The sequence below is a fragment of the Oncorhynchus nerka genome, linkage group LG27, assembly GCF_034236695.1.
Source record: "Oncorhynchus nerka isolate Pitt River linkage group LG27, Oner_Uvic_2.0, whole genome shotgun sequence".
In the NCBI taxonomy this organism is placed as follows: Eukaryota; Metazoa; Chordata; class Actinopteri; order Salmoniformes; family Salmonidae; genus Oncorhynchus; species Oncorhynchus nerka.
This window is the reverse complement of record NC_088422.1, coordinates 7,530,449-7,549,139: the sequence shown is the minus strand read 5'-3', so window position 1 is coordinate 7,549,139 and position 18,691 is coordinate 7,530,449. Positions and strand designations below refer to the sequence as shown.

General features: G+C 43.5%; 1 protein-coding gene across 1 annotated transcript in view; it reads left to right on the top strand.

The window, feature by feature from the left end:
* The window catches only part of LOC115127105 (extracellular matrix organizing protein FRAS1-like), a 521,989-nt gene that overhangs the window by 266,079 nt on the left and 237,219 nt on the right, over positions 1-18,691 (top strand). Inside the window, 2 exon segments of the mRNA XM_065011350.1 lie at positions 5,449-5,589; positions 7,806-7,949. Coding sequence (XP_064867422.1) covers positions 5,449-5,589; positions 7,806-7,949 — 285 coding nt within the window.

Sequence of the window (18,691 nt, the reverse complement as noted above, 5' to 3'; positions counted from 1 at the left end):
ATTGATTAGACATGATTTGGAACATCTCACACCTGTCTATGTAAAGGTCCTACAGTTGTCAGTGCCTGTCAGAGCAAAAACCAAGCCATGAGGTCGAAGGAATTGAGAGCTCCCAGATAGGATAGTGTCGAGTGACAGATCTGGGGAAGGGTACCAAAAAAAGTCTGCAGCATTGAAGGTCCCCAAGAACACAGTGGCCTCCATCATTCATAAATGGAAGACGTTTGGAACCAGCAAGACTCTTCCTAGAGCTGCCCGGCCAAACTGAGTAAATGTGGGAGAAGGGCCTTGGTCAGAGAGGTGACCAAGAACTCAATGGTCACTCTGACAGAGCTCCAGAGTTCCTCTGTTGAGATGGGAGAAACTTCCAGAAGGACAACCATCTCCCCAGCACTCCACCAATCAGACCTTTATGGTAGAATGGTAAGACTGAAGCCACTCCTCAGTAAAAGGTACATGACAGCTGATTTGGAGTTCGCCAAAAGACACCAAAAGAGACCAAAAGGCACTCAGACCATCAGAAACAAGATCCTCTTGTCTGATTAAATCAAGACTGAACACTTTGGCCGTAAAGCCAAGTCTGGAAGAAACCTGGCACCATCCCAAAAAACTGCTGTCTTTCATACAGGCTCTGTGTGTGTGTAGACAGAGATGTGTTGAGGGTTTTAGTACTGCTCAGTAATCCTGCTGTCTTCCACACAGGCTCTTATGTTTAGCTCTCATTTTCTCCTCAACAGAGACTGATTCAGACCTGGGACACCAGGTTAGAGGACGATCTAGCCAATCAGGGACATGAATCAATCAATTAACTGAAGTACCAGGTACAAATTAAATCAGCAGTACAATTGATTCTCCAGGCCAGGTGTGGAATAGTCCCGCGCCCCTGATACTGTACATCACACCTTTAGATTTAGAACCTGTTACGACACAACAGGGAAGAAGAAATTACCTGAAACACGCTGTTGAGATCTGATGCATCCACAGCCCAGGTGCTGTAGTGTTATTCTAGATGTATCCAGGTGATGTAGTGTTATACTAGATGTATCCAGGTGCTGTAGTGTTATACTAGATGTAATCCAGGTGATGTAGTGTTATACTAGATGTATCCAGGTGATGTAGTGTTATACTAGATGTATCCAGGTGATGTAGTGTTATACTAGATGTATCCAGGTGATGTAGTGTTATACTAGATGTATCCAGGTGCTGTAGTGTTATACTAGATGTATCCAGGTGATGTAGTGTTATACTAGATGTATCCAGGTGCTGTAGTGTTATACTAGATGTATCCAGGTGATGTAGTGTTATACTAGATGTATCCAGCTGATGTAGTGTTATACTAGATGTATCCAGGTGATGTAGTGTTATACTAGATGTATCCAGGTGATGTAGTGTTATACTAGATGTATCCAGCTGATGTAGTGTTATACTAGATGTATCCAGGTGATGTAGTGTTATACTAGATGTATCCAGGTGATGTAGTGTTATACTAGATGTATCCAGGTGATGTAGTGTTATACTAGATGTATCCAGGTGCTGTAGTGTTATACTAGATGTATCTAGGTGATGTAGTGTTATACTAGATGTATCCAGGTGATGTAGTGTTATACTAGATGTATCCAGGTGATGTAGTGTTATACTAGATGTATCCAGGTGATGTAGTGTTATACTAGATGTATCCAGGTGATGTAGTGTTATACTAGATGTATCCAGGTGCTGTAGTGTTATACTAGATGTATCCAGGTGATGTAGTGTTATACTAGATGTATCCAGCTGATGTAGTGTTATACTAGATGTATCCAGGTGATGTAGTGTTATACTAGATGTATCCAGCTGATGTAGTGTTATACTAGATGTATCCAGGTGATGTAGTGTTATACTAGATGTATCCAGGTGATGTAGTGTTATACTAGATGTATCCAGGTGATGTAGTGTTATACTAGATGTATCCAGGTGATGTAGTGTTATACTAGATGTATCCAGGTGATGTAGTGTTATACTAGATGTATCCAGGTGATGTAGTGTTATACTAGATGTATCCAGGTGATGTAGTGTTATACTAGATGTATCCAGGTGATGTAGTGTTATGCAGTCAGTCAGTAAGGCATGTAGGCAGTCAAGCAGGCAGTCAGTAAGGCATGTAGGCAGTCAAGCAGGCAGTCAGTAAGGCATGTAGGCAGTCAAGCAGGCAGGCGGGCGGGCGACCGACCGGCTGATGCCTATCTGACTTTTCCTCCTCTCCTGGCAGCTGAAGGAAGTTATTTCTAATATCCCTCCAGTACTGTAGAAGGAGATGGTAAACTCTAATAATGAAATAGATAGCGTTTCTCAGACGACGGACAGCTGAAGTTGACTAAATAGACAAAGAGAGAGAGGGTGAGGTTTGGAGAGGCCGTCTTTCTCGACGCCACGGTCTGTGAGTGATTTCTAGGTTTCCACTTTGACTTGGGAGGTCCCTATGCTGGGGTCTGTAACACACACAGACACACAGTGCAATCAAGAAGTTGCAATTTCCCTTGGCACCTGGGAGTACGGTGGTCTCACACACACACACACACACACACACACACACACACACACACACACACACACACACACACACACACACACACACACACACACACACACACACACTCCTGTTTGGCTGTCAGCTGTAATCTCAGGAGAGGTAGAGACATGCTGTCTGACAGACTCTCTTGTGGATGTGACACAGAGAGACATACTGTAAACAGAGAGACATAATGTAAACAGAGAGACATACTGTAAACAGAGAGACATACTGTACACAGAGAGATATACTGTAAACAGAGAGACATACTGTAAACAGAGAGACATACTGTACACAGAGAGATATACTGTAAACAGAGAGACATACTGTAAACAGAGAGACATACTGTAAACAGAGAGACATACTGTACACAGAGACATGAACAAGGAGAGATACACAGAGAGACATACACAGGGAGACATATTGTACACAGAGAGACATACACAGAGAAAGACACACAGAGAGACATACACAGAGAGACATACACAGAGAGACATACACAGGGAGACATACACAGAGAGACATACACAGAGAGACATACACAGAGAGACATACACAGAGAGAGACACACAGAGAGACATACACAGGAAGACATACACAGAGAGACATACACAGGGAGACATACACAGGGAGACAAACACAGAGAGACATACACAGAGAGACATACACAGAGAGACACACAGGGAGACATACACAGAGAGACATACACAGGGAGACATACACAGAGAGACATACACAGAGAGACATACACAGGGAGACATACACAGAGAGACATACACAGAGAGACACACAAAGAGACATACACTGGGAGACATACACAGAGAGACATACACAGGGAGACAAACACAGAGAGACATACACAGAGAGACATACACTGGGAGACATACACAGAGAGACATACACAGGGAGACATACACAGAGAGACATACACAGAGAGACATACACAGGGAGACATACACAGAGAGACATACACAGAGAGACATACACAGAGAGACATACACTGGGAGACATACACAGAGAGACAAACACAGAGAGACATACACAGAGAGACATACACAGAGAGACATACACAGGGAGACATACACAGAGAGACATACACAGAGAGACACACAAAGAGACATACACAGAGAGACATACACAGAGAGACATACACAGAGAGACATACACAGAGAGACATACACAGAGAGACATACACAGAGAGACACACAAAGAGACATACACAGGGAGACAAACACAGAGAGACATACACAGAGAGACATACACAGAGAGACATACACAGAGAGACATACACAGAGAGACATACACAGAGAGACACACAAAGAGACATACACAGAGAGACATACACAGAGAGACATACACAGAGAGACATACACAGGGAGACATACACAGAGAGACATACACAGAGAGACATACACAGAGAGACATACACAGAGAGACATACACAGAGAGACATACACAGGGAAAACATTTTTTTTTATATATATAGATGTATAATTTATTTTTTCAATCACAACACGAAAATAAAAACAACAAATCAAAACGCCTATGTTTTCCCTGTGTATGTCTCTATACAGTACGAGGCTTTCCAGTATGAGGCTATACAGTACCAGGCTATATAGTATGAGGTTATACAGCACAAGGCTATATAGTTTGAGGTTATACAGCACAAGGCTATATAGTATGAGGTTATACAGTACGAGGCTATATAGTATGAGGTTATACAGTACTAGGCTTTCCAGTACGAGGCTTTCCAGTACGAGGCTTTACAGTATGAGGCTATATAGTATGAGGTTTCTACAGACGAGGCTATATAGTACGAGGCTATACAGTACGAGGCTATACAGTACGAGGCTATACAGTACGAGGCTATACTGTACAAGGCTGTACTGTACGAGGTTGTACAGTACGGGGCTTTACAGTATGAGGCTATATAGTATGAGGTTTCTACAGACGAGGCTATACAGTACGAGGCTATACAGTACGAGGCTATACAGTACGAGGCTATACAGTACGAGGCTATACTGTACAAGGCTGTACTGTACGAGGTTGTACAGTACGAGGCTTTACAGTATGAGGCTATATAGTATGAGGTTTCTACAGACGAGGCTATACAGTATGAGGCTATACAGTACGAGGCTATACAGTACGAGCCTATACAGTACGAGGCTATACAGTACGAGGCTGTACTGTGCGAGGCTGTACTGTACGAGGCTGTACTGTACGAGGCTGTAGTGTACGAGGCTGTAGTGTACGAGGCTTTACAGTATGAGGCTGTACTGTACGAGGCTGCACTGTACGAGGCTGTACTGTATGAGGCTGTAGTGTACGAGGCTGTACTGTACAAGACTATACAGTACGAGGCTATACAGTACGAGGCTATACAGTACGAGGCTGTACTGTACAAGGCTATACAGTTTTTTGCAGCAATTAAATCTACATTAACTCTTAACAAGGCACACCTGTTAATTGAAATGCATTCCAGGTGATTACCTCATGAAGCTGGTTGAGAGAATGCAAAGAGTTTGCAAAGCTGTCATCAAGGCAAAGGGTGGCTACTTTGAAGAATCTCAAATATAACATATATTTAGATTTGTTTGAACCATTTTTTTCGGTTACTACATGATTCCATATGTATTATTTCATAGTTGTCATGTCTTCACTATTATAATACAATGTAGAAAATAGTAAAAATAAAGAAAAAAACCCTTAAATGAGTAGGTGTGTCCAAACGTTGGACTGGTAGTGTACATTATCCCAAAATGGTGTCAGTTTGTCACAAGACCACAGCATATGTAGTAGTGTGTCTGTATATTCATGGAGACTTGTAATGCTGTATCAATGGGCTTACGTTTCAATGTCACAAACCTAAATCCACCTCTTTTCTCTCTCTTGGTCCATTTCAGAATGCCACACTTCCTGTTTACAGTGCACAGGAGGAAGTAGTCAGAACTGTACTTCCTGTTCCCCGCCCTACGTCCTCCAGGAAGGCCAGTGCGTCTCCAGATGTCCCCCAGGACACACCGTCCAGGACAACACCTGCCAAGGTAAGGAGACCTTTTTCTACGCACACACGCTCACGCACACGCACGCACCTCCCTTTTACTATGTGTCTGCAGTCCATTACCTGGGCAACCAACACTGTCCACCCCACACATGAACTCACACACAGGAGACCCACGTTTTCAAACCCAGTCACTTAAAGAAGCAAATGAGAGGAAAAGGAAATTAAATGATCATTTGAATACAAAAACAAACTAAAACATTGTTCCCTATTGGTTTGGGCTCTTTGAACATCCTGTTTTTTTTTTACCCATCAAGGGATTAAAACATGGACAACCTAGTGCTTCTAGCTGTTGAAGAAACAGTCGTAGTTTGCTATCGTAGCGTTTAGCACGGAAAAGCTATGCCAGTCGTCAATACGATTTAATCCTTCAATAACGAATATCAACAACAACAAAAAAGACATTCAGCAGCTTTTCCCAGAGGCTGAATAACACATAATGGAGAGAAACAAGACCATTCTCATATTTGTGAGAGAATACATTTTCAGTAACTGTGGATAGTCCTTCGGCAGTTCAGATGTTTTCTGGTCAATTGCTTCTCCTCTTTGAAGTGTCTGATGTTCTTAAAGTAAGGACGACATGCTATTCCCTATATAGTGCACTACTTTTACCAGGGCGATATGGAACCCTGTTCCCTATATAGTGCACTACTTTTAACCAGAGCAATATGGAACCCTATTCCCTATATAGTGCACTACTTTTAACCAGAGCCCTATGGAACCCTATTCCCTATATAGTGCACTACTTTAGACCAGAACCCTATGGAACCCTATTCCCTATATAGTGCACTACTTTAGACCAGAACCCTATGGAACCCTGTTCCCTATATAGTGCACTACTTTTAACCAGAGCGATATGGGAGCTGAATAGGGTGTCATTTGGAACACAGACAAAGTCACAGTCACGGTGCTGTAACAGCTTTCTCCTAAGACTCTTCAATTTAATTATATTAACAGAAGGCTGCAATGTGGAGTCACTTGAATCTGCAACCCATTAGCAAAGCCTTGTTTGCCATCTCAAACCTAATATGACCCTCCTGCCAACTGTCTTATATCTGCTTAATATCTCTGCTGTCTGTCCTCTACTGATGGGAAGGTTTATTGTCTCTGTTTTGGACAATAATAATTTTGGGAAATTTGAAGGAAACGATTGTATCTAGTTTTGCCTGGTTTTCTAAGCAACCAATTGCCTGACCAATCTAACCATCTGGTTATCAAATGGTTTCTGAGGTAGGAGGAATGACACCAGCAGATACTGCAGGGATCCTCAAAGAGGGACCCGAATGATGCTCTTCCCATTCACATGAGAATCGCTGAGGTCAAAACTACTGTCCACTACTGTTGTGCCCTTGAGCAAGGCACTTAACCTCTAAAACCTCTAACAGCTCTAAACGGCTCTAACGGCTCTAATGGCTCTAATGGCTCTAATGGCTCTAATGGCTCTAATGGCTCTAACGGCTCTAAACGGCGCTAACGGCGCTAACGGCGCTAAACGGCTCTAAACGGCGCTAACGGCGCTAACGGCTCTAATGGCTCTAACAGCTCTAATGGCTCTAACGGCTCTAACGGCTCTAATGGCTCTAATGGCTCTAACAGCTCTAACGGCTCTAACGGCTCTAATGGCTCTAACAGCTCTAACGGCTCTAACGGCTCTAATGGCTCTAACAGCTCTAACGGCTCTAACGGCTCTAAACGGCTCTAACAGCTCTAACGGCTCTAACAGCTCTAATGGCTCTAATGTCTCTAACGGCTCTAACGGCTCTAACAGCTCTAATGGCTCTAACAGCTCTAATGGCTCTAACAGCACTAATGGCTCTAACAGCTCTAACAGCTCTAATGGCTCTAATGTCTCTAACGGCACTAATGGCTCTAACAGCTCTAACGGCTCTAACAGCTCTAACAGCTCTAACAACTCTAATGGCTCTAACGGCTCTAACGGCTCTAAAGGCTCTAACGGCTCTAACAGCTCTAACGGCTCTAACAGCTCTAACGGCTCTAACGGCTCTAAACGGCTCTAATGGCTCTAACGGCTCTAACGGCTCTAACAACTCTAACGGCTCTAAACGGCTCTAGCCAGGTGGCTGATAAAATACAAAATACAATAAAATAGATATAAATAAATAATACATAAAAATCAATACAGTCATTGACCTTTGACCTTTGGATGATGATACACTATTGTTAACCTATACCCCCCAGGGTGCCACCCGGCCTGCCAGGAGTGTTCAGGTACATCCCAGGCTGACTGTGTGTCCTGCTCCCCCCTGGCCAACTTCAACAACGGCTACTGCAGGACTAGCTGTCCAGATGGACTGTTCTTACATCCCCGAGGATTCTGCCAGGGTGAGTAGTTTGTGTATTAGGTGTATTAGGTGTGTGTGTGTGTGTGTGTGTGCGTGTGTGTGTGTGTGTGTGTGTGTGTGTGTGTGTGTGTGTGTGTGTGTGTGTGTGTGTGTGTGTGTGTGTGTGTGTGTGTGTGTGTGTGTGTGTGTGTTGACACTGTATCAATCATCGTCTGAAGGAGTTTGGCTTTTAGGTGAATCTTTTTCTAAGCAATTATTAAGAACTTGAAAACTTTTTTCCCCTGGAAAAATCTCAGTTTAGGAAACTTTTACGGAGAAGTTGACTGTTTGTGATGATCAAAGTTATTTCTATCTCAGTAAACATAGACTATGTTCACGGTCCCTTGTCATTATTTTGGTAAAGAAAGTCAACTATACTAAACAAAAAATATATAAATGCAACATGCAACTATTTATAAGATTCTACTGAGTTACAGATAATAGAAGAAAATCAGTCAGTTGAAAAAAAAAATATTAGGCCCTTAATCTATGGGTTTCACATGACTAGGCAGGGGCTCAGCCATGGGTGGGCCTGGGAGGGCAAAGGCCCACCCACTGGGGAGCCAGGCTCCAGCCAATCAGAATGAGTTTTTCCTCCACAAAAGGGCTTTATTACAGACAGAAATTATCCTCAGCAGCAGCAACTCCCCCCCCCCTTCCAGGTGAAGAAGCCAGATGTGGAAGTCCTGGAATAGTACGGCTAGATTATCCTGGCAAATGAGAAATGCTCACTAACATGATAATGTAAACAAAAATTTGAGAGAAAAAAAAGCTTTTTGGGTATTTTTTTGTTCAGTATACGTTATACCCAGATGAATTGTCTGTTTAAACGAATCACCGTGTCTCTGTTGTCAATATGAGTCCCATCTGAACGTCCCGGTACAGAAACGTTCTCCCGTTAGGAACCGACCACTTTCCATGTGTGTTCGTGTGTGCATGAGGGCATGCGTGTGAATGTGGTTTTAATTACGTTTTATGATTATGGTCCCGCTGTTTTCCTTCTGACATGAAATTGAAACAGTTGAGTTATCACCCCCCTCCTCTCATCTCTGTTCTCCTCCACTCAGCCAAACTGTGTTCAATAAAAGATGCCTGCTGGCATTTCTAGGGCACAGAGAGACTGCGCTCATCTTTTCTGCATGGCCAGACACTCATATCAGCACCCTCCCTGCTGACATATAACTTTCCCACAACTCTATCTTTTTATCTACAGTCTCTCTCTGTCTCTCTCTATCTCTCTCTATCTCTCTCTCTCTCTCTCTCTCTCTCTCTCTTTCTCTCTTTCTCTCTCTCTCTCTCTCTCTGTCTCTCTCTCTCGCTCTCTCTCTCTGTCTCTCTTTTTCTCTCTCTCTCTCTTTCTCTCTCTTTCTCTCTCTCTCTCTCTCTCTCTGTCTCTCTCTCTCGCTCTCTCTCTCTGTCTCTCTTTTTCTCTCTCTCTCTTTCTCTCTCTTTCACTCTGTCTCTCTCTCTCTCTCTCACTCTCTCGCTCTCTCTCTCTCTCTCTCTCTCTCTCTCTCTCTCTCTCTCTCTCTTACTCTCTCTCTCTTTCTCTCTCTCTCTCTTTCTCTCTCTCTCTCCCTCCTTCTCTCTCCCTTTTAAAGGGTCCCATCTGAACTTCAAGATTTAGGTCATTTTTGTCAGATGAACCATCTAGGTAAAGTGGCTCAGAGCCATTTTATTATTGAACGGAGCCATTTTCTTATTGAACAGAGCCATTTTCTTATTGAACAGAGCCATTTTATTAGTGAACCATCAATTTATTATTGAACAGAGCCTTTTTCTCAACTGAAACAGTGGCGCACAGAATGCAAAAATATTCTTAGAAATATTTAACCTCCACACATTAACAAGTCCAATAGCTCAAATGAAAGATAAACTCCTTGTTCATCTAGCCAGCAAGTCAGATTTCTAAAATGTTTTATGGCGAAAACATAGCACATATTTATGTCAAACCACCACCAAAGACACAGCTAATTTGAATAGCCAAGTTGAACAAAAGATGCAATCAACAAACGCAGGATTAAAAGAAAAATAATTCACTAACCTTCATCAGATGACAGTAATAGGACATGTTACACAGTACATTTATGTTTTTTTCAATAATATGCTATTTATTTCCATAAATCTCTGTTTACAATGACGCCATGTTCAAAAAATGCTACTCAAATGTCCGGAGAAATGATGATAGCTCCGCCAGATAACGTCAGCTAACAAGCAATACACATCATAAACTTTGACTAAATATACATGTTCTACATATAGTTAGAAAGATACACTGCTTCTTAATGCAACCGCTGTGTTACATTTATTTTTAACGTTACAGAATTCGTTCACTAGGCAATAATCTCAGATGGCGCTCAGACATTAGCAATATGTCTCCGCTTGGTTGGAGTCCACAGAAACACAAAATTACCACGTAAATATTCCCTTACCTTTGATGTTCTTCGATCAGAAGTCGTGGAAGGAGTCATACTTACCAAAAACTGCGTTTGGCTTTCAAGTCTGTGTCTTTGGGTTATCAAACGCGACAAATTCCGGCTGAAATGCAGCCAAAATTCTAGGGGTTGCGCATCAAAACTTCAAAATTACATATTATATGTCGACTAAACTGGTCAAACTAAGTGCAGAATCAAGCTTTAGGATGTTCTAAACGTGCAAAACAATTATCAGCTCGAACAGACAAACTGACATCGTTTGGTGAATCCTGGAACAAAGAGAGCTCCAGACGTGATGCGCGCATGATAGTACATGTATTTTCGCGTGACCCGAAGGTTTTAGCCCGCCAAAGGGTGAGGGAGCGCGCAATTTTCACAATGAAAAGCCCCATTGAAAGGAGACATCGCGCTGAAGAGATAGAAACTGTTCCCAGATCCGTAGCTGGTTGGGAATGGTGGGGGCGATGACGTCAAAGTTGGCCCAACTTTCTTGATGACAAGAGAGAGTTTGGGAGAATGGCTGCCCTGAGAGTTCTGCTTTACATACAGACATAATTTGAACGGTTTTAGAAGCTTTAGAGTGTTTTCTATTCAATAATAATTATTATATTCATGTAATATTTTGGACAGATTCTGTTTTTTTCTGTTTACTATGGGCACGCAATTCCTCCAAAGGGGGCAGTATTCTGCCTAGCTCTAACTGGTTTTAATGAACAGAGCCATTTTAGTATTGAACAGAGCCATTTTAGTATTGAACAGAGCCATTTTAGTATTGAACAGAGCCATTTTCTTAGTGAACAGAGCCATTTTCTTATTGAACAGAGCCATTTTCTTAATGAAGAGAGCCATTTTCTTATTGAACAGAGCCATTTTCTTAATGAACAGAGACATTTTCTCATTGAACAGAGACATTTTCTCATTGAACAGAGCCATTTTAGTATTGAACAGAGCCACAGAGCCATTTTCTTAATGAACAGAGACATTTCTCATTGAACAGACATTTTCTCATTTTATTGAACAGAGCCATTTTTTAGTATTGAACAGAGCCATTTTAGTATTGAACAGAGCCATTTTAGTATTGAACAGAGCCATGTTCTTATTGAACAGAGCCATTTTAGTATTGAACAGAGCCATTTTCTTTTGAACAGAGCCATTTTCTTATTGAACAGAGCCATTTTCTTATTGAACAGAGCCATAATTAACAGAGAGCCATTTTCTTATTGAACAGAGCCATTTTCTTAATGAACAGAGACATTTTCTCATTGAACAGAGACATTTTCTCATTGAACAGAGCCATTTTAGTATTGAACAGAGCCATTTTAGTATTGAACAGAGCCATTTTCTTAATGAACAGAGACATTTTCTCATTGAACAGACATTTTCTCATTGAACAGAGCCATTTTAGTATTGAACAGAGCCATTTTAGTATTGAACAGAGCCATTTTAGTATTGAACAGAGCCATGTTCTTATTGAACAGAGCCATTTTAGTATTGAACAGAGCCATTTTCTTATTGAACAGAGCCATTTTCTTATTGAACAGAGCCATTTTCTTATTGAACAGAGCCATTTTCTTATTGAACAGAGCCATTTTCTTATTGAACACAGCCATTTTCTTATTGAACAGAGCCATGTTCTTATTGAACAGAGCCATTTTCTTATTGAACAGAGCCATTTTCTTATTGAACAGAGCCATTTTAGTATTGAACAGAGCCTATCAGTGGGGGTTTCCATCTTCTACTTCTATCTGCATAGCGGAATGTGCATTTCTGAGTTATAATATACAGTTTCATTCTGCCTCTGGCAACAGAAATGTCCTTCTACTTCTATCTGCATAGCGGAATGTGCATTTCTGAGTTATAATATACAGTTTCATTCTGCCTCTGGCAACAGAAATGTCCTTCTACTTCTATCTGCATAGCGGAATGTGCATTTCTGAGTTATAATATACAGTTTCATTCTGCCTCTGGCAACAGAAATGTCCTTCTACTTCTATCTGCATAGCGGAAGGTGTATTTCTGAGTTATAATATACAGTTTCATGCTGCCTCTGGGAACAGAAATGTCCTTCTACTTCTATCTGCATAGCGGAAGGTGTATTTCTGAGTTATAATATATAGTTTCATGCTGCCTCTGGGAACAGAAATGTCCTTTGTCTTAATGCTACTCACACTATAATGGAAATATGAATTCTATAGACAAGCATACATATGGCCTATTAGCGAACAAATGAAATGGCATCCATCCTTCTAGTAGATTTATAATGTAGAAGCTTTATGGAAGGACATAGTTTAAGAACATTTGCCCTGAAAAGACAAACCTATACACTAGGCATCTTAATTACGTTGTTTCTAACGGCATCTCTAAGAAAAAGGTGTTCCACAAGGCTCTATTCCTACCCCAGTCTAATTTATACATCTCTCTCTTTACTATCTTCTCTCTCCCTTTCCAAGGTGAGCCTAAATCTGACTGATATTGTGGTTAACAGCTCCTAAATGACCCGGATCGTTTAATATTTAAAGTATCAAGCAGGCCCTCCTGTGTATCTGGTGCTAAATCTTTCATCAGACCTCTCTTTCATCAGACCTCTCATCTACGGAAACAGAATGAGCCAGCAGAGACTAGAGGCTAATTACAGGCATATATAAAACCTCAGCTCTGTATCCCTCCTTAACCTGATCTCTCTGTGTCTCTCTGTATCTCGTTGTATCTCTCTCTCTCTGTCTATCTATCTATCTATCTATCTATCTATCTATCTATCTATCTATCTATCTATCTATCTATCTATCTCTCTCTCGCTCTTTCTTTCTCTTTCTTTCTCTTTTACACTACACTACACTACACTACACTACACTGGTATGTGGACACCTGCTCGTCAAACGTCTCATTCCAATATCTTGGGCATTAATATGGAGTTGGTCCCCCCTTTGCTGCTATAACAGCCTCCACTCTTCTGGGAAGGCTTTCCACTAGCTGATGGAACATTGCTGCGGGGACTTGCTTCCATTCAGTCACAAGAGCATTAGTGAGGACGGGCACTGATGTTGGGCGGTTAGGCCTGGCTCGCAGTCGGCGTTCCAATTCATCCCACAGGTTTTTGATCAAATTTCAAATTCAAATTTTATTGGTCACATACACATGGTTAGCAGAAGTTAACGCAAGTGTAGCGAAATGCTTGTGCTTCTTGTTCCCGACAGTGCAGTAATATCTAACAAGTAATCTAACAAATTCACAACAACTACCTTATACACACAAATGTAAAGGGATGGAATAAGAATATGTACATATAAATATATGGATGAACGATGGTGTAACGGATTTCCTCCTCTTCGTCTGAGGAGGAGTAAGGATCGGACCAAAGCGCAGCGTGGTAAGTGTTCATGATGATATTTAATTACAACTGAGAACACTAAACAATAAATGACAAACACTCCCACGGAAACAAACACCCACGAAACACAGGTGGAAAAAAAAGCTACCTAAGTATGATTCTCAATCAGAGACAACTAACGACACCTGCCTCTGATTGAGAACCATACTAGGTCGAACACAGAAACCAAACATAGAAAAACAAACAGACTGCCCACCCCAACTCACGCCCTGACCATATAAAAAAAGACAAAACAAAGGAACTAAGGTCAGAACGTGACAGTACCCCCCCCAAAGGTGCGGATTCCGGCCGCAAAACCTGAACCTATAGGGGAGGGTCTGGGTGGGCGTCTGTCCGGGACATGGACCCCACTTCACCACAGGTTTTGTCCGCCTCCTCAACCGCCCCCGTGGCCTCTTACGAGCGGCGACCCTCACCTGCCGACCTCCGACTGGGGACCCTAGCCATGGGTCCCCAATGGACGGAAGATTCCAGCAGCGCCCGACAGGCGGGAGATTCCGGGCAGCGCCGGACAGGCGGGAGACCAGGCGGTGTCAGAGGAAGGCCCTAAAAATTGTGAAAGACTCCAGCCACCCTAGTCATAGGCAATTCTCTCTGCTACCGCACGGCAAGCGGTACCCGGAGCGCCAAGTCTAGGTCCCAGAGGCTTCTAAACAGCTTCTATCCCTAAGCCATAAGACTCCTGAACATCTAATCAAATGTCTACCCAGACCATTTACATTGTCCCCCCCCTTTTACACCACTGCTACTCTCTGTTATCATCTACGCATAGTCACTTTAATAACTCTACCTACATGTACATATTACCTTAACTACTTCGACTAACTGGTGCCCCGCACATTGACTCTGTACCAGTACCCCCTGTATATAGCCTCCACATTGACTCTGTACCAGTACCCCCTGTATATAGCCTCCACATTGACTCTGTACCAGTACCCCCTGTATATAGCCTCCACATTGACTCTGTACCAGTACCCCTGTATATAGCCTCCACATTGACTCTGTACCAGTACCCCCTGTATATAGCCTCCACATTGACTCTGTACCAGTACCCCTGTATATAGCCTCCACATTGACTCTGTACCAGTACCCCTGTATATAGCCTCCACATTGACTCTGTACCAGTACCCCCTGTATATAGCCTCCACATTGACTCTGTACCAGTACCCCCTGTATATAGCCTCCACATTGACTCTGTACCAGTACTCCCTGTATATAGCCTCCACATTGACTCTGTACCAGTACCCCCTGTATATAGCCTCCACATTGACTCTGTACCAGTACCCCTGTATATAGCCTCCACATTGACTCTGTACCAGTACCCCCTGTATATAGCCTCCACATTGACTCTGTACCAGTACCCCCTGTATATAGCCTCCACATTGACTCTGTACCAGTACCCCCTGTATATAGCCTCCACATTGACTCTGTACCAGTACCCCCTGTATATAGCCTCCACATTGACTCTGTACCGGTACCCCTGTATATAGCCTCCACATTGACTCTGTACCGGTACCCCCTGTATATAGCCTCCACATTGACTCTGTACCAGTACCCCCTGTATATAGTCTCCACATTGACTCTGTACCGGTACCCCTGTATATAGCCTCCACATTGACTCTGTACCAGTACCCCCTGTATATATCCTCCACATTGACTCTGTACCAGTACCCCCCTGTATATAGCCTCCACATTGACTCTGTACCGGTACCCCCTGTATATATCCTCCACATTGACTCTGTACCAGTACCCCCTGTATATAGCCTCCACATTGACTCTGTACCAGTACCCCCTGTATATAGCCTCCACATTGACTCTGTACCGGTACCCCTGTATATAGCCTCCACATTGACTCTGTACCAGTACCCCCTGTATATAGTCTCCACATTGACTCTGTACCCCCTGTATATAGCCTCCACATTGACTCTGTACTGGTACCCCTGTATATAGCCTCCACACTGACTCTGTACCAGTACCCCTGTATATAGCCTCCACATTGACTCTGTACCAGTACCCTGTATATAGCCTCCACACTGACTCTGTACCAGTACCCCTGTATATAGCCTCCACATTGACTCTGTACCAGTACCCCTGTATATAGCCTCCACATTGACTCTGTACCAGTACCCCTGTATATAGCCTCCACATTGACTCTGTACCAGTACCCCTGTATATAGCCTCCACATTGACTCTGTACCAGTACCCCTGTATATAGCCTCCACATTGACTCTGTACCAGTACCCCTGTATATAGCCTCCACATTGACTCTGTACCGGTACCCCTGTATATAGCCTCCACATTGACTCTGTACCGGTACTCCCTGTATATAGCCTCCACATTGACTCTGTACCGGTACCCCTGTATATAGCCTCCACATTGACTCTGTACCTGTATATAGTCCACCCCCTGTATTATAGCCTCCACATTGACTCCACTGACTCGGTACACCCTGTATATAGCCTCCACATTGACTCTGTACCAGTACCCCTGTATATAGCCTCCACATTGACTCTGTACCGGTACTCCCTGTATATAGCCTCCACATTGACTCTGTACCAGTACCCCTGTATATAGCCTCCACATTGACTCTGTACCGGTACCCCCTGTATATAGCCTCCACATTGACTCTGTACCAGTACCCCTGTATATAGCCTCCACATTGACTCTGTACTGGTACCCCCTGTATATAGCCTCCACATTGACTCTGTACCAGTACCCCTGTATATAGCCTCCACATTGACTCTGTACCAGCCTACATTACCCCCTGTATATAGCCTCCACATTGACTCTGTACCAGTACCCCCTGTATATAGCCTCCACATTGACTCTGTACCAGTACCCCTGTATATAGTCTCCACATTGACTCTGTACCCCTGTATATAGCCTCCACATTGACTCTGTACCCCTGTATATAGCCTCCACATTGACTCTGTACCGGTACCCCTGTATATAGCCTCCACATTGACTCTGTACCAGTACTCTGTACCCCCTGTATATAGCCTCCACATTGACTCTGTACTGGTACCTCCTGTATATAGCCTCCACATTGACTCTGTACCAGTACCCCCTGTATATAGCCTCCACATTGACTCTGTACCGGTACCCCCTGTATATAGCCTCCACATTGACTCTGTACCAGTACCCCTGTATATAGCCTCCACATTGACTCTGTACCAGTAGCCTCACACTGACTCCCTGTATATAGCCTCCACATTGACTCTGTACCAGTACCCCTGTATATAGTTTCCACATTGACTCTGTGCCCCCTGTATATAGCCTCCACATTGACTCTGTACCCCCTGTATATAGCCTCCACATTGACTCTGTACCGGTACCCCTGTATATAGCCTCCACATTGACTCTGTACTGGTACCCCTGTATATAGCCTCCACATTGACTCTGTACCAGTACCCCTGTATATAGCCTCCACATTGACTCTGTACCAGTACCCCTGTATATAGCCTCCACATTGACTCTGTACTGGTACCCCTGTATATAGCCTCCACACTGACTCTGTACCAGTACCCCCTGTATATAGCCTCCACATTGACTCTGTACCAGTACCCCTGTATATAGCCTCCACATTGACTCTGTACCAGTACCCCCTGTATATAGTCTCCACATTGACTCTGTACCAGTACCCCTGTATATAGCCTCCACATTGACTCTGTACCCCTGTATATAGCCTCCACATTGACTCTGTACCGGGTACCCCCTGTATATAGCCTCCACACTGACTCTGTACTGTATATAGCCTACATTGACTCTGTACCCCTATATAGCCTCCACATTGACTCTGTACCGGTACCCCTGTATATAGCCTCCACATTGACTCTGTACCAGTACCCCTGTATATAGCCTCCACATTGACTCTGTACCGGTACCCCTGTATATAGCCTCCACATTGACTCTGTACCAGTACCCCTGTATAGCCTCCACATTGACTCTGTACCAGTACCCCTGTATATAGCCTCCACATTGACTCTGTACTGGTACCTCCCTGTATATAGCCTCCACATTGACTCTGTACCAGTACCCCCTGTATATAGCCTCCACATTGACTCTGTACCAGTACCCCTGTATATAGCCTCCACATTGACTCTGTACCAGTACCCCTGTATATAGCCTCCACATTGACTCTGTACCGGTACCCCTGTATATAGCCTCCACATTGACTCTGTACCGGTACCCCTGTATATAGCCTCCACATTGACTCTGTACCGGTACCCCTGTATATAGCCTCCACATTGACTCTGTACCTGGTACATTGACCCTGTATATAGCCTCCACATTGACTCTGTACCAGTACCCCTGTATATAGCCTCCACATTGACTCTGTACCGGTACCCCTGTATATAGCCTCCACATTGACTCTGTACCAGTAGCCTCCCTGTATATAGCCTCCACATTGACTCTGTACTGGTACCCCCTGTATATAGCCTCCACATTGACTCTGTACCAGTACCCCCTGTATATAGCCTCCACATTGACTCTGTACCAGTACCCCCTGTATATAGCCTCCACATTGACTCTGTACCAGTACCCCCTGTATATAGCCTCCACATTGACTCTGTACCAGTACCCCCTGTATATAGTCTCCACATTGACTCTGTACCCCCTGTATATAGCCTCCACATTGACTCTGTACCCCCTGTATATAGCCTCCACATTGACTCTGTACCGGTACCCCCTGTATATAGCCTCCACATTGACTCTGTACTGGTACCCCCTGTATATAGCCTCCACATTGACTCTGTACCAGTACCCCCTGTATATAGCCTCCACATTGACTCTGTACCAGTACCCCTGTATATAGCCTCCACACTGACTCTGTACTGATACCCCTGTATATAGCCTCCACACTGACTCTGTACCAGTACCCCTGTATATAGCCTCCACATTGACTCTGTACCAGTACCC